We start from the raw sequence: 21,865 nt of genomic DNA on the forward strand, positions 1-21,865 counted from the left end.
TTAGCGAAGCATTTCACCAGATTTATTAGTCGGATTTGATACTTTAGGTTGTGGAACTTGCTGAGGCTTCCCCAAACTTCCAAACTGCTGCCCGTTTCCTCTAAACAAAAAAGATTAATTCGAACGACCAGTAATGTTTCATAGAATTAAAATCCATTATTACACACAAATTTTTTATAAGAAATCAACATTCATTAATTCAAATAAATAGAAATAAAACGTTTAAGTGACTGAAAGTCTTCTTGCATCATTTACCTGGCTTCTTTTTCATCTTTCTCTCGCTGTTCGTGAGCAAGATATGCCGTGTTTGATAGAAATGCTAACAGTCCTTTATGACATCGATTTGCATAATGACCCTTTTCGCCGCACTAAAAATTATAGAAAGTAAATAAACAAAAGCATCAACATGCTTAATCTTACTTCACAGACTCTGTATAGGCTGCACAACTAGCTGTTTTGTCAAGTAAGATTAAGCAGTTTACTACATTATCACCATTTACTTCTTTCGACCAAACTTCATTCACTTGAGACAAAGTTAAAACAACACATTTTAAAAAAATGCATAAATATGTTCAAAATGAACGACAAAAAGTTGTTGGATAAAAATTAATTTTCCTGAAAATCCAAAAAGTTGGATAAAAAAATTAATTTTCCTGAAAAAAAGATTGAATAGAAATACAACGAGTTCAATAAGAAAAAAAATGACTGAGATGTTTAGTGAAATATATAAGTTCTAAGCTAAATTTTGAATTTTAAATACCTTATAGCAGGTTACATCAGAAAGCGCTTTTTTCTCGGAAAGAGCTACCAATTCTTGTGATATCTGTGCATTCACTTTCGATGAATCTAACAATGGTAATTGAGTTTGAGTAGGTAAATGAGGGCAGTATGTCGCCTGGAAATGCTTGTTTATAGTAAATAATTAACTGAATAACAAAAATTAATGACACATGATTCATATGTTATCGTAGCACTTTTAATGTGACTATAAAAGAAAGCATATCCTAAATCATTTACCAATAGAAAATCAGTATCAAAATAAAACATAAATTAAAGATCGAAATTGAGAATCATATTTGATTAAAACCTTATGGCCTCTTTCATGACAATTGTGGCATACTATTCCAATATTATATTGTCCTCGTGCTCGAAGAATTTGAGTTGTGTCCACAGGTGGGATGTTGAAAGATGGATGTGCATATTTGCAATCCCCACCATCCATACAAAAGCCAGCCAAATAGTTAGGACAAAGAACACGCCTACGATGTCGATGTTTACAAAAAGGGCCTAAAATGACGTTAATAAAGCAATATTCCTTGTGTTCTTAAACTATCTTCCACAAAAGGCATATTTCAGAAAAAAAAACATTACCATGCCGACAGAATCCACGATCATACCATGGACAATCCTTGATTTTACTTTCGGGATCAATATGTCGAAAAGGACATTCACGATTACTACAAGCCACTGCAAATCAAAGGCAAGAATAGGTCATAAAAAAATAATAATATTGTTTAGACACTTCTCCCTGAACAACTTCTCTTATTTCGAAAAAACTTATTTATTGTTAGTTGACTTTTATCAAAAAGAGAATATATTAGCAAAAAATATTCGCGACAAAAGAACGAAACCTTACTGTATTTTGAGAAAAAGAAACATTCCGGCATTTTACTTAAATCGTATTCGTGCAAAAATTCGCATTGATCACCTTTTTTACATAACCCACGCAACCAGTGTTTACATACTACAGCCTAAAAGAACATCTCTTTTAAACAAACAAGTAAAATAATGCAAGCAGGTTGGATGAGACTGCAAACTAGAAAATATTAAAAGAAAATAACTTCAAAAGAAAAATCTATTTTCAATATGATAATAAAATGCAGATATCATGCCTTATCTCCAACAATATGCCTCAGTGGGCAAACAGCTCCCATTGTACATGTACCTTGCTCATTACGTATACATACACCACGGCCACTTTTGTCCATTCCCGAAAATGGGGCCTGAAAATCTTCAGCCTAATGAACGTGATAAGCGTCACTTACAACATTAAATGGATATAAACCTTGAATAAAGACTGTAAAGACTCGTTGAAAAGAAAGCAGTCTTTACTTCATTTACCCAGTCATTCCTACATATATTCGGGCAAAAAATGAACCTCTCTCGCTCCACGCTGCTGTATCAACATTTCCTCCACATCCAGTAAGGCGCATGATACCCCTGACATGTAATCTTCCATTGTAAGCGGAGTACTACCGAACAGTGAATAATGATGATATGGTGTAGCTGTTATTGCTGCCATTTTATGCTCCTCTAATTTTAAATGGTCTATAAAAACATATATAATATTATGTGATTTTGTTCTCCTTGATCCTTGCTTTATAGAAATCATTACATTACAGAAAAGTTCAAGTAAGCACAACACAAGTTACATTCAGTACTAAAAAGATCCATTATTTTGCTATCTTATACGAATATACGAACTATAAAATATGGCTAAATGATTTTGACGTTTCTTCTTTTTTCAGCCCCCAAATTCTCTTACTACGTAAACCTTTCCTCTGGTCAATTCATTAGAGATTTTATTTCCATTCTTTGGTTATTGTCATAACTCGGTTGTCTTCTTTGCATATGTGACAGAATATAACAGTTACATATGTATTGGCAAGATGATTTTCAAACTTCTAGACAACGGTAAACGCGAAGTTCGAAGTCAATTATTTCCACATGCTATACCACAGGCAGTGCAAGATATGCTACGTTGCTAATGACACTTGGACTGTTAATAGGTGAAATAGTGGGAAAAGAACGGAAACGTAACGAACTCCACTTAAACAACATTCCAGTAGCTTCTTTAAACAGATCCCACATGTCATATTATGAAAAGCTTTCTGTCCCGTTCGTGACAGCTTAGGTCCAAAAACAGTACCACAACAACTTTGTATTTCTTTTGCGATTACCCTCCATCATCTCAAACCCCTTGTTCAGAATTACACTACAAAGAACAATTTCAGACGTGATTAAATCTGATACAAGATTTAGAGTATTCCCGGGACTTGTTTATTTGGAGAGGATCCCTTTCAAAATTGTCGCTTTCTGTGCAAGAGTTTATGCAATTTTGTCTTTCAGATTATTTCTACCATATTTTCAAAAAGCTTCCAAAACGATGCAGCGATTCCACAAAACTTCCCTGCATTTACAGATGCTTGACAATTACCAAATCACAAATAAGAACTCATATTCAAAAAATTAAAAATTAGCATAAAAACAATGCTAATAATGATTCAATATATAATACCAAAAAAAAAAAAAAAAAAATGCACTCATAGCTAAATAAACAAACGACATTTGATCTGGTAAAGAAAACTCCGCGAGCAGGACGCCAGTTACATAAAAAGTGAGATTCATTCACAAATAGCAAAAATGTGAACCAAGTACAGAGAATAGGAAAACCATTGGAGCTACAAAATTTTATCGGTTCTTTCAACGACCAAGTTTTTGTTTCTGAATTTATGAACATGAAATAATTACAGTCACTCGGAAATAAACATATACATAAATATATATCATTCGTTGCAGTTTATATATACAACTCAAAAAAGTCAAAATCACCTTCCTGAGATAAAACGTCTGCTTAAGTGGCACTGAGTTTTTACATTACAGACATCCCAACAAAAAACATCATCAAAAATAAAAAATTCTACATATTGAGAAACACTTCTAAAAGATCAAAAAAGTCATAATGAGTATCATTAATAGCAATAGGCTCTCAAAATGAATCCATAAATAAGTTTTTGAAAGTGAAGAGACCTCAGAAGTAAAGAAAAAGTCCAATTTATGACTCCAAATTTTTGAAGAGAAAAAAAAAATTTTTAAAACTAACTTTTAAAAGTATAAATACAATTATTTCAAAATGCTCACAAAATTTAGTTGTGGAAGGTTTTATTATCTGGCTAAATTTTACTTTAAATGTTCAAAATTATTCTACGCCTTTTGCCCATGCACACGAAAACGATACAAGCATGTGTAATCTGAATCCCAGTTTGACTGCACCACCAGTTCAACTATTGATACCGGAGTGTTCAGCTCGTTCTGCAAAAGTGTGCTTGAATGAGGCTGAAAAATCTGAATATCTTATCATAAGAGAAAATTTTCCTTTATTTGTTGAACACAACCAGTTTCCGCAACCTAAATATGACAGACGATTTGTCTACTTGGCGTAAATGTTTATGAAACAAAGACTTCTCTACTGTAACCCTCTCAATCAAAAAGTACTGTAAACGGTTTAAAACATCAAACCTGAGCATGAAATGTCTGCAAGGCTCTTCCCTTAATGTCATATTCATATTGTCCAATTAAGGACTTTGATTTGAGATCATCAACTGCTTCGTAAGACTGAAAAATGAAGAAAAAATTCCACACGAATTTTGAATGAAGTCGAGGTTCATTCATGGCAGCATCCTTAAAAATCTTAGTATGCTATAACAAAATTTAACATAGTTTCTTATTCTAATTCCAATTAAAATAATGAAAAACATACGTATACTTGGAAAAGTTTTGGTGCACTTCTCAAAACTCCATCGGGATGCAATGTTGAATGTAAATGTTCGTAGCTAACTTCTGTAACATAAATGGGATGCGACAACTTTATTGTTAAATATCCTTTACCACGAAAGGCCCAGCATTCACCAGCTGCTAGAGGACGATGCTAAAATAAATTTACAATCATTAAATATATCCAAAGTTAAAAAATTAAAATTCTTTGTGGAAATAGAATACCATCCATCTTCCCAGAAATATGCAAGAATTACTTGAATAACTGCTCTTGGTGAGTACGAAGAGTACCACAGAGGAATCCCAAAAACTGATTCCAGTCGTGAATTTTCTTTGTATGGCTTCGTACATCGCGTACTTACAACAGATGCCCCTGTAGAAACACATTTTCAGAAAGAAAAAAGAACAAATTATACCAATTTATTTTATAGTAAGAGATAGCAACACATAAGGAAATTTCTCCACTATAGAAATCACTTAAAAAATATTTTTTATTATCTAAATTTTCTCCATTAACTCACACACGTAAAACTTGAAATGGACACAACATATTACCTGAACTTTCGAGCGCATAATCTACTTTACCCGTCTTATCCGCATCATATGTGTCCAGTGCATCAGTTATCATCTTTTTAATTATCACAAAATCTGACTCCGACAATCCGAGAACAGAATTTAATTCAGTATCCTGTAAAAAACAAACTTTCACCAATAATTTCAAAAATGAAATTTCAAAGCGACAATATGTTCGTAGTACGCTGTTAATTCGATATTTTCTTGCTCTACCATAGACTGAATTCATTCAGTAGTTTTTCATTCCGGAGATCATACCTCCACTTTTGTATGTTATTAGCCAATCTATTCTTTTTTTGCTTCCTAATGAACTCAAATTCAGTTCAAACTTACCGAAACTGTACCACTTTTTTTAGCTATATGACTTGCAAAGAGAGTGACTACTCGATTCTCTACTGCTTTCATAATTTCCAAACGAAATGCTTCTCGTTCTTCATGGGACGCCTTTTCGAAACGACTCAAACTAAATGAAAGTTCCTGAAAGTGTATGATTTACGCGAATATATTAGAATACATATACAGATAATAATGTATAAGCAAAAGAAAATCATGGAGCAGAAGAAAAAAAAAAAAAAAACTGAACTCAACAATAATGAATAAACAAATAAATAAACTACTCATACTTAGATACCCCAGTGACATAAGTACTACCAATATTATTAAGGTCATCTTTAATTTTCTTATTAGTTTAATTTTGAGTGTGTTCAAATCACCACTCTGCTTTGTATCGCAAGATATTATTGAATGAACGAATTATGTAATTCTGACTTTCTTTTCACCACAAAGCTAAATAGGACAAGATTATTTAAAATAAATTTTAGTATGCTGGAATCATATCAATACAAATGTGTAAGAAAAAAAAAAATTAAGCGAATGTGTAGAATAACTAATTAACATTGTTGATATTTGATACAGTGAGATACAATGACAAATATAATAGTCCAGTTAAAGATCAAGCTCTTCGCAGATTTTAATATAGTAAGATATAAGCGACTAGCAGAACTATTAATAAAAGATAAACTGCAAATCTAAAACCAGAATTTCAACTGAAAATCAAACTGAAAAAATACTTTATCAAACTGAGCGCGCAAATTCCGAACTGCAGATGAAAGATCCGATAGTTCCTGAAACATGAAACCAGAAAATGTATAATAAAGGTATTTTAACCTTCCTGCAAAGAATGCCAGGAGTATGCCATCGTTTGACATTATTTCAAAAAATAATTGTTTTATTTTTCTGCATCAATCAGATAATATTATATACATGCCAAATGGAAAATGGTAGATAATTCAATTTGTTGAAAACACAATATACAAAAAAAAAAATTACACTAACGTTAGACAAAGCTGACCGCCCCGAATCGGATTGCTGTGAACTACGAATGATTTTTTGGGCAATTTCATTCTCGATTTTCTCAGATAGAATGTCCAATCGTTTCATTAATCGCCTTTCAACGACAAGTAAATGCTGAAATAAAGGCTGGAGAATAAAAATTTCGACCTCAGTCGAAAAAAGTTTCATGCTAATGTCTAATTAGATAAGCAAATATTCTTTGCAAGACAAAAACTTCACACAGATCTACATTTTGAAATAATTATTAGAAAACTAAAATTTCTTGAAATCGACATAAAACCGATGCTTATTGTTAGTTAGTAACGCATTCAAATTAAATATCATAATCAATACCTACGAATACTCAAGCTTATTAGAATTCATAAACAAAAAAAGGAAACAAAATATGAATGATTAAATTAAATAGAAATGTAATCAAATTAAACTGAAGTAAAATTTACTCTTTCCAATTCTTCATCGTCTGATTTTCTCAAATTAGTTACATAGTTTAGGGGATCTTGATTATTTCTATGCTGCAACAATTGATCTTCGACTAATGATGATTCTTTTAGTCTGAAATTCACATTTTTATTGAAAGTTATGAAGTTGAAACAGTGAAAAACAAAGGATCTAACTGATTACATAGAACAATCTTTGTTAATACTTATAATGTTTCCAGAACATATGCCAAAACATACTGATTTGGTGATACGTGCAAATTTGATTTTATTTTTTAAATATTGATTCATTTTCTCGAGAATTATTGAAGCAAAAAATCATATTAAATTTCAGATGAGCAAAAAATACACACTGCTTATCTGTAAGCATCAGAGAAGAGCCTCGTCCGATTAATCTTAATGCTTTATGTATGTTCTTGTAACGATCTTCTTCTACTTGTCGTTCTCGGCGTAATTGCAACACTTTCAATTCCAACAGTTCCTGCAATTTGAATCTTTAAAATACAACATTAACTTACATCATAATGTTTTCGTTTTTTTCAAAATTAACATGCTTCAGCTTCAAAAGATACCTTTTCATGTCGTAAATGTTCCAAAGTCCACTCAGCTTGCTGGTCATTGGAGCCTTCTGAACTAATTACGCCTTCCTGTAAGAAAATCCTTTAAACATAAAACTTTCAATCCAAAAGAAAATAAAGTTGTGGGGAAGTGAATTAGATATGAAATCATGGTTGTTCAGACTTAAATTTGATTTAGTTTTCAAAAATTAGAGCAAAAATTTAATAGAAAACCAAAAAAAAGTCAAAAGACCATGATATAATAAAGAAAGCTGACCGTTTTTTGATTTGAAAATGGCATGAACTGAGCAATTATTGAAATGAAGGATGATGGTAACGTCAACAAAATTTGTGTCCCAGAGCTTATCAATTTCCATATAAATAAGACCATGGTTCCAATGTTATCAAAAATACAACCAACTAAAAAAGAAAAATGATGCATATGAGTTGCCTTTTAAGGAAATAAACATTCCAACGATAAAGAATCAGAAGTTAGTTGTAATTAAGATGCAATTGCAGTATATCAAATCATATAGAAAGGAGTTCCGAACTGAATGAAGTTCCTTAAAGCGAAATCAGTCATTTTGAGTGTGTTTTTCCCAGTAAACCAGTCAGCAATTGTTCCCATAATATCAAAATTCCATAACCGAAATGATACAGACTTTGAGAAACTAGGCATAAAAATAGCCTTGTCTTTTCCTATTTTCATGAATTTCTTTACAAAAAAGGTCCAATGAGAATTTAAAAAATCACTAATTAATTTCAACAAATTTTTTATGGACTGAAGAGGAAATACATAAACAAAAATAACTTTGAATCCATCCCGAAACAACAGACATCTGTTGGATGATGCCACACAGACTAGAACCTAATATACTGATACTTTCAAAGAAATGAATTATTGCTGATTCACCTGAAATAGATTTTATAAAATACTAAAAAATAAGTAATGTATAATTCAAGTGAAGAAATCTGAATATGAAAGAATTTTGTAGGTTAAAAGCAAAATTTGCATACCAAAACTGTATAACTCCGTCGGAATTCTACATAAAAAATAACTGCATATATTAGTCACTGCTTTCGTACCCACTGACTGACCTGAAAAAAGAATTTCATTCGTTTAAAGATGACATTTAGAAGAATTCCAGCTAAGTGAAAGATTTTTAAAGTAATATCTGAAGTCTGTCTAATACTAAACTGAATAGTTGTGTAATAGTGAATGAATGAGAGATACCAATCAAACATTTAGACCAAATATCCCTAGCGAGACATTACATTACAACGACCAAAAATGAAGAAAAGATTGAAAGACGGATCTGAATTGAGAGAAAAAGGTCGTAGATTCGAAAAGAAAAAAAAAGATCCAACCAGCCACAATCACATATTTCGGTAATTGAAGAACTTGTTCCAGTGACCTCTCTGAATGTATTATCGCGCCACATAGTTTTGCAGGATATAAGAAGAGATCATACAAGAAACGGAAAATAACAAACAGCAAATACAAAGCATTTTCAAGCACCAAATTTAGACCACGTTCTACTTTTTGCTTCCATCCTGTTATTAGAATATATAACATACATCAATAAAACTTATGGTTTGTGACCAAGTTCTAGAATTCTTAAATATTGAAACATGTTAGTGTCATAACTATATTTCGGTAAAAGTTGGATTTCATAAACCTTTGAAATCAAAATTACCATCGAAAAAACTTTGTTGAATTTTGCCAAATAGTTCCATCCCACCTACCATTAAATCATCCCCGCTATCATGTCCTAAAATAACATTGCGCATGAGATATGCAAAAATCAAAAAAAAAAAAATTACTGATAATCTAAGTTTTTCAATTTGAGATTTCGAAACCAGTTAAAGATTTCTATAAGATCTGATTGTCACGGACATAATAAAGTCAAAATGATTTGCTGTCGAAAAAATTATGAATTTTGCCACAATTTTTCATTAATACATAAAAACAATTTCTTTAAAGAAACAAATCTGAAACTGCACTTACGTTTATGAAACATAATGAGCAACAAAAGAAAGACAAGCAAAGGAAATAACCACTTCCAGAATACAGTAGAGTACTTCACAGAACCACGAGTTGGAAAAAGCTGACTAAAAAAGGCATCGTCAAAATTAAGAAACCGATAAAATTCAACAATAATTGCTGAGAGTGTAACCGAAAAAAAAAGTGAGAATTAAATAACGGGATATACCTTTTGTGAACCATTTTTTGTCGACTTTTGGCAGCTGTAAATTCGAGATTAGCGGTTAATTTTTTCCTTTTAACCTGTCTTACTTCTTCGTAACCAACCAGCAGTGCGGCTCTTAGTCCAAACCTATAGAAAAATCACATTTGACCAAATAGTTTAAATGAAATTCTAATTCGCCTTTTTCTTAGTCTTCTTTTATATAATAGAAGATAACAGAAAATGAAGAATTTATTAAAACTGAAAAGTACGAAGATCAGATAAAAGTGTCGACTTTCAGCATGCTATATCTTGTGACAACACTTTCAAATACTAATAAGCAAAAGTTACAAAAATAGTTTCGAGATCATGCAAAATCTCTACCAACAGTACCACTACGTATGAATAAAATAATTTGAGGAATTGGAATTGGAGAGACTGGACTAAAACTCCGCTTTCTAAAATAGTGAACATTCATTCCATCGTCTGAATATGGTTGTGTAACTCTATCCTGCTCTTTAAATGTGAGATGACATGCTCCAGATTGTTGAAAAAAATAATTACACATTAGCCAATGCATAAGCTACACGCTCTCGAACATTCTCGGCGATATAGAATGGTAATGAATGCACAGAAACCAGGAAAAAAATGAAACCAGTAGCGCACGAATACAAAAGATCAATCAAAAAACGGAAGATTTGAAAGTGTAAATAATGTTCAAGTTGCGCTGATGAACTCCCGGCAGTTTGCTGCTGCAAGGATCTAAAATCAAAGAAAAGTTCTACCTTAATTCTACATATTTGCCAATTTTGCAACAAAAGAAAAAAATAGTTTTAATACTGAAAGCATAAGTTCTTTATGAAAGGGATATATAAATTTGCATAACGTGAACTTCAAGCATAAAAAACAATTTAAAACTCATGTCTTCAAATCAAACCAAATGAAGGACATAAAAGACAACTTACTGCTGCAATCGAACTGAACCGAGAGATTGACCAAAAATGCAAGAGAACGCCATTAACGGTAGGGAGACTAATTTTGTTATTGGAAGGAAAACGATGATAAAACATGATGTGACAATTTCAGACAAGAAGCTAGCAAAACGATTAGTGTATGGTAATGTTTCCCCGTGTGGCAGATTCTTGTTTACGGTACGACTGCGAAGATTATAGGTTGAGTGACTGAAATAGTCAATGAAACAACGAGAAGTGGGAAATATTGAAGAAATAAGTTCTCATGGTGTAGCAAAAGAAAAAATTAAGTAATAATATCATGTATTCTACTAACAATAGAAAGGAATGCAATCGCAGTAGGTAAATTGATGCTGGTTCAAAATAAAAATTCCGACTCAGCTATTCTAGATTAAAGTTCTAACGTTTACTTATCCAGTCACACCGTCGAAATAAAAAGACGGCCAAAGAAAAACTGCCCACAATTTTATCAAAACAAATATCAGAAATTACAGTCTTCCTGACATGTACCCTCCAGATTTAAGAAGATTGATACATCTCCAAAATTTCGCCAGAAATTAGCAAAAACGTTGCAGTTAGCAATTAGACAAACCTGAAACTAAAATAACTTCCAATCCAAGCAATTTTCTCAATGGTAAATTCGAAAATTTTTATTGGCGACAGTGCTGCCATAAACGTAAGGTAAAATAATTTGAAGAGAAGTGATTCCATTAATCCTTTGGATACTTTCATAGTACGAACCGACTGCTTGTTAATTTCTGTTCCACGATCTTCGGAGTATTCGTAACTGCTAGTTCTTACACGCCGTTGTACATTAGGAGTTAAATCATGTCTAAAATGTCTTTCAAAATGATTTGGTAATCGCAAATTAAAGTTATGGAACAACCACCGTAGAGTGAATTGATGGATTTAAATTTAAATTAAATTTTTTAAAAAGCAGATATTTTAAAGTCAGAACTGTCAGAGTGAACCACAGTAATATGAAAGACAAGAGTGATTCAATTTTAATATTCCCAAAAATCTCTATATCTTCAAGAAAATCAAAAAAAGTTGGAAAAAATAATTTTCAGTGAAAACGACAAACAAGGGTAACATACACCGGGCTGAACGAAAAACGCGCACGCCATTCATGTTCGTCATAACCACCACCATAATTGGAACTGCTGCGTCTTCGTCTAATTCCACCTCTATTTTTTTTTTTTAAAAAAAAAGAGATAAAAAAATAACAAAAGAAATTCCTGTAAAATCGCTAGGCTGACATTAAACAATGAAAAATGAATGTATAGTTTTAGATAAAATTCATGCTTGATGTGGAGTTGTATTTCAGAAATAGAGCAGTTTTACATGAAGACTTAAAAAACTTGATCTTCCACTAAATATTGTATAACTTTTATGGCGTCTTATTCCAATCATAACTGATAAGTTTTTGATTAAAAAATTTTATCCATATGAATTCTCAGTTTAAACGACATGATTCATATGACAGCCATGAATAAAAACTAAATATATAAATTCAGCAAAAATTTTATTTGCAAGCTGTGAGCCAAAAAAGAATCACATCAAAAAGAAACAAATGATAAACTTACTGGACATCAGCTTTGGAAAAGTAACCAAGTGTTATCATATTAGTAAATGACTGTCCTAACTTATTAGCCAAAGCACTGGATGAAGTCAATTGACTATGCCATACTGTTTCTTGGAATGGCGCTCGAAATGACTGAAATTCAATTTTTTGCTGGAAAATTGGAAATCACCTTATATTGAGATTTACATAAAACTGCATAATTTGATGGCTTAAATTAAAATCAAAATAAAGAAGTTTTCAATAAGATAATTGCTCCTTGCAAAAACAAGCTTACATACAATTACCAATATGCATATTTAAATAATCTATTGAAATTTTAAGTAATTACTGAAACCTTATTCAATAAATCTTGAGTAAAATTGCTAGCGAATAATTTACTGTAAATTAGAAAAATTAATAAAACTTTCATTATCTGGCATAGTACTCTATATTTTGTAGTGAATATGAGCGACGGAAATTTCCTATCTTGTCTTAAATTTGTCATATTTAATAAAGGAAAAAAAAAAAAAACAAGTGAAACCAACCTTCTTTACTTTCTCCAATTCCTCTGAGCTATGCTTGTGTTTTTCAAGACCTTAAACATATTTGAAATTTCAAGCAGAGAATTATGTACAAAATTTCGAAACAAAAACAAAATGGAATAATGCCTAAAAGTTTCAATGGAACAATAACTTAAAGGTGTCAATTCCAATTTTTAATCCCACCACACAGGAAGTAAAAAAAAAATGTTAAATGTGCGACATTTTTAAAATTTATTAAGCAAATATAAAAGTCCAAAAGAGCCAGTTCCTTTTAAAAGTTATTTCTACCTTAAAAACTTACAAGATGTTGATCCTAATTGCACACCTTGTTTAACTGTGAAATGTTCCGGATTTGGAAATATTCCATTAATGACATACCACAAACCTGAAATATTCAAAACCTGTCAAATTTAAATGTATAAAGAATTAACACAGAAAAGAGACATGTAAAAACGAACCTGCTCACTTTAAAGAGGAAAACTACACATTTCAAGCCCGAAAGAAACAGGCAATGCAAAGAGCACATTCTCTAAATTTTTGATCTTTAGGTATACCGGGCTGAGATGTGAGAAGAGCTATATTACAGTAGAAAAAAGATAAGAAAATTACTTACAGTGAATGATGAAACGAAAAACACTGATAATAATATTAAAGATATTTGTCAGAGGCCTTGGCATTAATCCACTCGCAAAATTACAGGCACAAAAGCACATGTAGTAAAGCAAACCAGCTGAAAATAACATTGATGCGTTGCGGGATGGTAGAAAAGACTTCTTAAATTAAAGCTCATAAAGTTTTCATTTACTTTTTTCAGTGATCAAAAGGAAAATAAAACTAGGAAATACTTATAACTTTTACGCTCAACCCAAAATTTTATTTCACTAATGAACTTGAATAATTATAGAGTAACAATTGTAAAATACGAACTACATAATGACTCACTTTTTCGTGCCTTTTCATATGCCCATTTGCGTCTGTAATAATTCAAAGGCAATCTCGACATGCGAGGAGTTTCATAATCATCCGAACCGTTTAGCCGATAACTTCTGCTTAAAAAAGAAAAAAAAAAGCGTAAATCCGTGTTAGCCTGCAGAAATAAACTTTGTGGTTCTCAGAAGACCGGCATTTTAACAATTATATCGCCGAAAATGAAGATAGCCCTCTGTTTGATCACGCACAAATATGAAATAATAAAATTAAATTTAAATCACCCATGAATAATAAGACATGCATAAACATCTTACACAATTAAAGATAAAACTGTCAAAGGAAGGAGAAAACAACTTACGATGTTACGTAGGTATAATCTGTACGATAGGTGCTAAAAAACATTATTAGGAATGACAGACTTTGGATAATATTAAAATGAAAGATAAACAAATGCTCTTCCAAGCATCAGCAAAAAGCCATAAAAAGTCTATCGCAGTAAGCAATCTTATGGTTATTCATTAACTAAAGAAATGACTCGTTGTGAAGGAAAAATTACAGAATTATAAAATCTCCTATCGAAGTACTTTTTTTAGAAAAAAACTGACTTACTCGTCTAAATCAAGCAATCGATCAAGATCAGACTGTGTCAGATTTGAATTACCAATAGTTGGCTCCCTAAAATAATGAAATGCAGGAGCACAAAAATGACACAAAAAAAACCTGGTAACTTATGTTTTGTATCATATGAAATGTTTGGAGGATAAGGAAAGTGCTAATCTGTGATAGGCTGGATCTTGTTATATATAGGTTGAATTTTTACTTCTCTTAAGTGAAGAACGGTGAGAAAATCTATTTATGTGTAAACTGTCTATTTTTCTTTTTGTTCTAGTCCCCTACGTCACTTTTCTAATATTTACTCAGGAAAATTTTAATCAGTTTATAAATTCACTTTAAACCCTGTTACGAAATACGATGTCGACAGGCAACTAGAAATACAAAGAAAGCACTAAAAACATTAGAAGTCACTCTAAGTTGTTTCCGAGCAAAACCAAAACTTCGTTCAGTTACGTTAACGGTTATTGAAGAAACTGGAAATACGGTCCAATGATTCCTCGTTATCTAGTGATCTTCATTACCTCTATACGTATTCTGTTATCATCATTACCTTGCAAAAATCCCCATTTTTCCGTTATCGATATATACACCGTTCGTTTATTGAATAATGATTGACTGATCTGAAAAAAAAAAAATGAACTAATTACATTTAGTAATGAGGAATACTCATATGGAATTAATACGTCACAGCATAGTGATTTCGACAATCATCTATGTACAAGCAACATTAACAAAAACACGAGTACACTCATATACGTTTGTATGCCGTTACGTAACAACTCTAGTATGCAGACATATCGCATAGACGAGATTTCTTTCTACAAAATGCTCAACTGGCGACGTCTTGAAAAGTGAGTTTTTTTAAAGTGTTTAAATATTCTCACTCCCTTCTTGAAAAGAACTATTGAAAAGTGACACGGATGGATCTATGAGCTTTGTTTGCCAAATCATTGCTGTACTAAACTAATACAAAGCCAATTCCGCCTGAACTTGACATCAGAATCAAAATCAGAAAAAAAATGCATAGAAAACATTACTTGACAGATTTCAGCGAAAGAAACAAAACTATTTTTGGAATAATCGATTTTCTTCACCCAAATTCTGATAATGAAACATTCAAATTTACGAATTTCTTTGGTATGGTGATGATATCCAATCAAAGAGAACAGCTACGGAACAATTAAAAAATTCACAAAGCATAAAACAAAGTGAAATTTTCATAATTTTCTCCTAAAAAAAGTTGTAAAACTATTCGAGAAGAATGCTAAATGTAAAGAGAAATTCATTAGTCGAAAGAATGAATAAGCCTTTTACTACGAGTGTACTTGAAAACAATTAGCATTAACAGACGCATACAAGCGACATTTCTTTACCAGAAACATCTTAAAACATTGTGAAATAAAGCACGGCTTCGACAGCTAAGCTTTCAGCTGGACTGGAAGCAGTGTCGTAAGGACGCAGAATGTTTAAGCACTACGTGAGGTGCATCTCTGGTGTCATCAGTAACACGTGGGATGATGCAATACAATAGGAGACACACAACTGACTTCAGAATGAAGGCCTTCTCACTTCTCGAAATAAAGCAATCCAATCAGTAGACAGGGTGAGTGACACATCATGCCATCAACTGATTGGATTGATTTTCGATGACATTAGCAATCAGACCAGTAACGAGTACACAGCTGCGCCGCAGCTGCGCAAATAACAAGCAGTGAACGCTTAAGGATTGTTTGGATGACACCGTTTGCAGGCTAGGATTCTTTATTTTTCTTCTTTCTCTCCCTGTCTCTCCATCCTTCTCTTCCCCTTCATCTCATGAAAGCAAAGGTCAACTCTGCTATCTCTTTTCTACCATTCATTTTGTCATTTATTTACTTGTTTAAATAATTTAACACTGAAGTAAAGAACTAAATGAACGGTAATGTAAGCAGTCTGTGACTTCGTTTTTTAAATCTTTCCTTATTTGATTCAGTGATATTTCCTGGACGTTTATTAGTGTAGAAGAAATTCTCACATACATATCTTTAACTAATAATCACTTAGATTGATAATTATAGCAATTGAGGTATTTAGACAACTATTCATCTACTGCTTTTCCACAAATACGTAAATATCCCCAACTGATCAACAATTTTTGATAAAATTCACCACTTTCAATGTTTTAAATGCTTTCTATAGCAAAAAATTAATTATGGATAATAAGTTTGACTGAACAAACAAAGATATAAAAACTTGTGTCGAAAGATAATTCACCGACAAGACTTTTAGCTTTTTCTCGGCCGCTCTTTTTGTCGCAAAAGTTTTTTTTTCTTTGTTTGTTTGCTTGCCAACGAAGTCCTTTGACTGGCATGAAAGAATAACTAGAATAAAATCTTTCCTCAGATAATATTTATTTATTTAATACAGTTAGCAGATATTTAGAATGGATCAATATGTTACAGTTCGAGAAATTTGGTGTTTTAGAAATTTAATTAAGGATTTGATATAGACAGAAACAGCACTGAATGGAATCCACTCGAGCGGGAAGTGTTGCCAAGACGGTCTAAGGTCCCCCGTACAACAAAGAACAGAAACGAAGATATCAATGTGAAAAAGATTGTAAGCTCAGTTACCAGACCGCAAATATATGGAAATAAAGTTGGGTAAATAGTTTATTTGAGAAATGTTTTATATGAAACAACCTTTAAAGTACATTATTTCTACATTATAAATTTAATTATTCCGAAATATTCAATATTATATACTTTCATTATTTCGACATATATTGTAAATCTTTCTGACACTTTTAAGAAATATCTTTGCCAAACAGAAAATAAAAATTCACTACCATTGAGTATCCTCTACGGAAGTCAACTCTTCAGAACTACAAATAATTGTTAATTCCCGGAACCTAAAGTTTCCTCGGATGTTAACTAGTGATATCAGATAAACGATTTATGCACCGATATGGATGAAACTACTATTTGCATAATGCAACTGGGTCTGTTAGGTTTGTTAACTTGTAATGTCAGAGTGCAAAAATACGATGCATTTGTAGAGTAAATCATTAAATCTATTTTTACATTTTGTGAATGTCAGAGAACCGGGATTCGTTTGATTTCTGCTTGTACTTATCCACGTTATAATTTCTTTTTCCTTCTTTTAACACCACAAAGAATGAGAAGAATTAGGACTCAATCTCAAATAATCATATAACTTCTAATTTAATTGTGTTTTCCAAATTCTTAATTGAATTTAATCTTTAAATGGCAGGTACGGTTGATAGATTGTCACAATGTAATTACAACTTTGTGGTAACACATTTCACAGAAATACTAAGTTGAGTTAGCCAAGAAAATGGATAAATTATATTTGCAAAGTTTTTTTTTTTTCTAATTTTTCTGTTCTTTTGCATACAGTTTTCCTTCGTATTGTTACTCTGTAGGAAAATCGTTTTTCTTTTTGTTTTCGGCGGTGTTCGAGACAGTAATATAGTTATCCAGTAGCCATGGATATATAATACAGGTGATACTAAAGATAAGTTTTATTCCTGCAATTTCAGTGAATCTACAATAAAAGGGATTATGTATCTACAAATTTTGTATCCATAAGGTTTAGAACCGACTTCATAAAAATATCTCATATCAAAAAATGATCTTTGAATTAGCAAGAAACTTAGCATGAAATAACAAAAAAATCATAAATTGTGGTGAAGAGTTCCACGTCTCTCCTGTTCTTTCTCTACTGCATTGAACAAAGCTTTTATATTTCCAGCACCAAAACCCTGAAGGAATTCTTTCTTCTTTAACTTTAACATGATTAAAATATAGGTGTTAGTAGTGATTAAATTTTTGAAAACTTTTTGAGTTTCAATCAACTCAAATAAGTACTCTCAACTTGTTACATCAACTACTTTTTTAAGTGGTAATATCTCGTAAGTACAGCAATGATTCTTACAATACTGGTCATCCTATCTATTCCACTTAGTATTAAGAAACCTTCGTAGCATCACTCCAAGCATTATTTTTTATTAATGATCCAACTACCCTTAATGCAAAATCTTTATCTGATATTAAGTTTCATACAATATTGATAATCTTCAAACTTACGGAATAATTATTTCTTTGGATCACTTCGAAGAAAAGCGTAGGTCGATCTTGGACAGGCTGAGTGAACATCTGTAGCAAATATCCGTGATCATCGAAATCCATTAAAATTCGAAGCTGTTTGATCTGGAAATAAAAGTTTAGCAGTTAATGCTGTCTTGCTGTGAAATCTTCACAAAGAATAGTATCTTTTCCACCAAAAATTCACGAACTTTTTCAAAGTTTTCCAACAACTTTACTGGAGAAGTGGCAAGACGTGCTTCAAGATCGGTATAGTATTCGTCGGGAATAGCAATGAATTTGACACCTCTCTGTTTCATTTGTTCCGCCGTATGAACAATATCGTCAACCAGGAATGCGATATGTTGGACACCAGAACCTCTATTGTAATCCAAAAATTCCTTGATATAAAAAGTTAATTTAAGAAATCGAAACTAAGAAAGTAAAGCTGCCAAGATTATTGATATTGCTATCTGTTAAATTGAAACCGTAATTTAACAATAGGCTACTAGAACTTTTTTGTGACTAACTTGTATCTGGCTCCTCATTCCTACAAATCTTGGGACTGGTTCAGCAAGACCTATCTGTATCGTTTTGTATTTATTCGTTATCAATACGATTTTCATAGCAGAATGACTCGAGCTGAATATCGTTTCATCGCTCGACCTGACAAAGATTTTTGTTTGAAAAAAAAACTGTAATGAGGTGAATGTATTTCATGAATAAACTGCCCGGCTCTCCTTTCGCAAATGATTGAATTGCAGAAATGTAGTTTTTCTACAGCAGGTAAGGATCTGGAATAATAACTGCGGAGAATTTAGTTTAGCTTCAGCAACTAACCATATTTCTTCGAAATCAAACATTTGATGATAGTAATGCAAAGCAGGTTGCATAAAGTCCACTGGGTAATTGATTACAAAATGATCTATGGAAATGATCGATATTTCTTCTCTAAAAGATTAATTTGTTAAGAACATATCCAAAAATGAACTAAAAGTAAGACCGTCACTTATTAATACATTTTTCCTCATTATTTTCTTAGAATTAGCTAATACATGCAGTATGAGTTAATTATCTTTATAGGTGATTTAAAGTATTTATAATCGGTAAGTAGGATAGAATACCATTCTATTCTCCTCTATTTTCGTATACTTCTATTTTTGAAGAAATCTCACATTGATTTCAGAATATTGCTGCTACAATCATATGGTTCATATTCCGGCAAAAAGAACCCTCGATAAGTTTTTGAATCCAACAAACTATGACGTACGTCACATTCCTGGAATTACTTAAATCTCATATTTCTCCTAGTTTAATATTCTTTGCAAAGAATTCCTCAAGTCCGTACTGGTAAACCAATAACAGCAAGTTTTACGAAACCATCTTCATCAGCAACAACTTCAACTGGCTTTACCACAAATCCACCTTTTTCAACGATGCGCTGCAATTTAAACTTTCAAGTAGAAGCTGTAATTTCATTTTCAAAATACAATATCAGTCTTCGAGAATGCTCAACTTGCGACGAAATTAAACGAGATGACGATAGATTGTAATCGAGGTTTTGCAGAAAGGGAAAAGAACTGAAACCGTCAAACAGCCCTTATAGCAGCATGGATTGACTAAACGGAGCTGAGAAGTCCCGGTTTGAAAAAAAATACTTAATATTTTCAACTTCATTATCAAAGATGACATCTTACAAAATCGTCTTACAAAAATTTTATGTCTCTAAAAAAAATTGGGATTTCAGAATCTTTCATCTAAACTTATTTGAAAAATCTTGAATTCAAATCACTTGCCCTCTCCTACTAAAGGTGTCTTGAAAAATTATTAGTGCCCTCAATATGTAGTGCTATTGAAACGATACTGCAATAAAACTAATGAACATATGACTAGTAAATTATAAAAACAACCTCGACAGCCGCATTTATGTCATTAGTCAGAAATGATACATCTCTAACAGAATCGCCATGGATTGTCAAATATTTCACGAAATCTTCATCTTGTTCTTTGCATGCCGTAAAGATGAAAACAATCTAGAAAGGCTCTGATTTAATCTACCAAACTTTATGCAAACAAAAGTCATTATCGTTAATTATGTTATCTTGTCGACTTCGTGGTAACATCTAACATTTCATCGATTTGCATAAAGAATGTTACTTTTCTAAGATAATCTTTTCCCATGATAGTATTCCTTATCTCAGAAATGATGATTATAATTTCCAAGCTTACCTTCCCATTGCGAATGGCTATACTGCTCCACTGAGCATCTTCTTTTTTAGCAAATTGTTGAAAACCAAAATTGACACAGTACCAATAAGAACTCTAAACTTTGTTTAATGCACAAACATCACTGAAGCAGATAATCGAGATAATACAATGTATTGATTTTATTTAAATGTTATCAAACAGTCAGAATCCTGTAAACGTTTCTGATGATTTCTGGAAAGAAAATAATAAATGAAAATTACAAAAAGTTGTAAGTCGCGAAAAATTCGACCTGTAAAGCATTAGAAACGTAAAACTCAACATGATGAATTGACAAAGGTAATCCTATTAAGGCAGTCGATTCCAGCATCTTGTTATTTTCCCAATCCCTAGAAAATGGTTCGTAATGATCACTGTGGAAAATGATCATAAATTCAAGAAAACAGACTAACCATTCGAATTCCCGACAAGACTTCCTTACTTTGTGGTATTTACTTTCTTTTTCCATTGAACGTTTCCACATGAAGTTATTAAATTCCCATATGGTAGATGATACTCTTCATTAATATAATCATTAAATAAAAAGAATCTTTTCGTTTCTTATAAGATTCTTTCCACATGAAAATTGCACATAATCAACCTTCCAGTTTTATAACCACAAACCGGTCACATGGGAATTTAATAACTTTGCGTGAAGACATTCAACGGAAATAACCAAGGAGAACGATACCTTTGTTTGCTACAGCCATCATTATCATTTCGTAGTGTAGTTCTTGCACATTTCATTTGCACCGCCTTTACTTCTTTTCCGCCACACAACTTCCTAATCACAATTCTTTCGAGGCCATATGGAGATGCTATTATTTATCATTATATTTCAAACAAGTTTTCCATCACCGACACGATAGGCACAAGATTTTTATCAATTGAAAACTTCTCAGCCAAATGTATAATTTTAAGGGTTTCAAAAAAAAAAACACAAGAAACAAATGAGGATATTCATTAAATGAAGATGAAAATAACTATAAAAACAAGACCGATATAAGTGAAGATATAGTAATCTCAGGAGTGGAACCCTATAGAGATGAGGAACTAAAATAAATAATTTGTATATATTTGAATGCGACACAATAGGAAGTGACGGAAAGATTAAGCATTAGTAAAGTAATAAAGACTCCGACTACCTGATCACTTAATGTGGGACATCTCACGAATGAACAATAACTGTAAAAGCTAAAAAGAAAATTCACTAACAATCCTTTATTCGACTGGAAAAGGAAACATTAAATTAAA

The 21,865-nt window shown here is 32.0% G+C and overlaps 3 protein-coding genes across 4 annotated transcripts; all 3 read right to left on the bottom strand.

The window, feature by feature from the left end:
- Positions 1-2,302, bottom strand: Bma-cpsf-4 (Uncharacterized protein; the record flags this gene model as incomplete). The annotated part of the gene is made up of 8 exons (XM_001897890.2): positions 1-100; positions 256-368; positions 761-895; positions 1,088-1,287; positions 1,372-1,467; positions 1,637-1,751; positions 1,893-2,003; positions 2,159-2,302. 8 exons carry the CDS (start codon positions 2,300-2,302, stop codon positions 1-3), a joined length of 1,014 nt encoding a protein of 337 aa, XP_001897925.1.
- Positions 2,303-3,984: 1,682 nt separating this feature from the next.
- On the bottom strand, positions 3,985-14,849 carry Bma-unc-84 (Uncharacterized protein; the record flags this gene model as incomplete). Its single annotated transcript, XM_043075146.1, has 30 exons — positions 3,985-4,092; positions 4,300-4,395; positions 4,541-4,708; positions 4,812-4,927; positions 5,110-5,242; positions 5,461-5,604; positions 6,198-6,251; positions 6,463-6,594; positions 6,921-7,032; positions 7,271-7,398; positions 7,490-7,564; positions 7,752-7,894; positions 8,286-8,387; positions 8,492-8,572; positions 8,843-9,028; positions 9,172-9,246; positions 9,483-9,586; positions 9,688-9,810; positions 10,225-10,422; positions 10,626-10,841; positions 11,224-11,463; positions 11,729-11,818; positions 12,218-12,348; positions 12,741-12,790; positions 13,039-13,122; positions 13,351-13,467; positions 13,680-13,786; positions 14,026-14,058; positions 14,277-14,342; positions 14,833-14,849. 30 exons carry the CDS (start codon positions 14,847-14,849, stop codon positions 3,985-3,987), a joined length of 3,429 nt encoding a protein of 1,142 aa, XP_042931080.1.
- Positions 14,850-17,958: 3,109 nt separating this feature from the next.
- Positions 17,959-20,942, bottom strand: Bm2502 (Uncharacterized protein; the record flags this gene model as incomplete). 2 transcript variants are annotated; one of them, XM_001897892.2, is made up of 10 exons in its annotated part: positions 17,959-18,045; positions 18,371-18,493; positions 18,580-18,768; positions 18,898-19,033; positions 19,208-19,318; positions 19,543-19,646; positions 19,716-19,808; positions 20,278-20,400; positions 20,597-20,689; positions 20,865-20,942. In XM_001897892.2, 10 exons carry the CDS (start codon positions 20,940-20,942, stop codon positions 17,959-17,961), a joined length of 1,137 nt encoding a protein of 378 aa, XP_001897927.2. The 2 variants fall into 2 exon arrangements, with proteins under 2 accessions (XP_001897927.2, XP_042931081.1); XM_043075147.1 differs by lacking the exon at positions 19,716-19,808.
- Positions 20,943-21,865: the final 923 nt, after the last annotated feature.

Source organism: Brugia malayi, assembly GCF_000002995.4.
Source record: "Brugia malayi strain FR3 genome assembly, contig: Bm_v4_ChrX_scaffold_001, whole genome shotgun sequence".
NCBI lineage: Eukaryota > Metazoa > Nematoda > Chromadorea > Rhabditida > Onchocercidae > Brugia > Brugia malayi.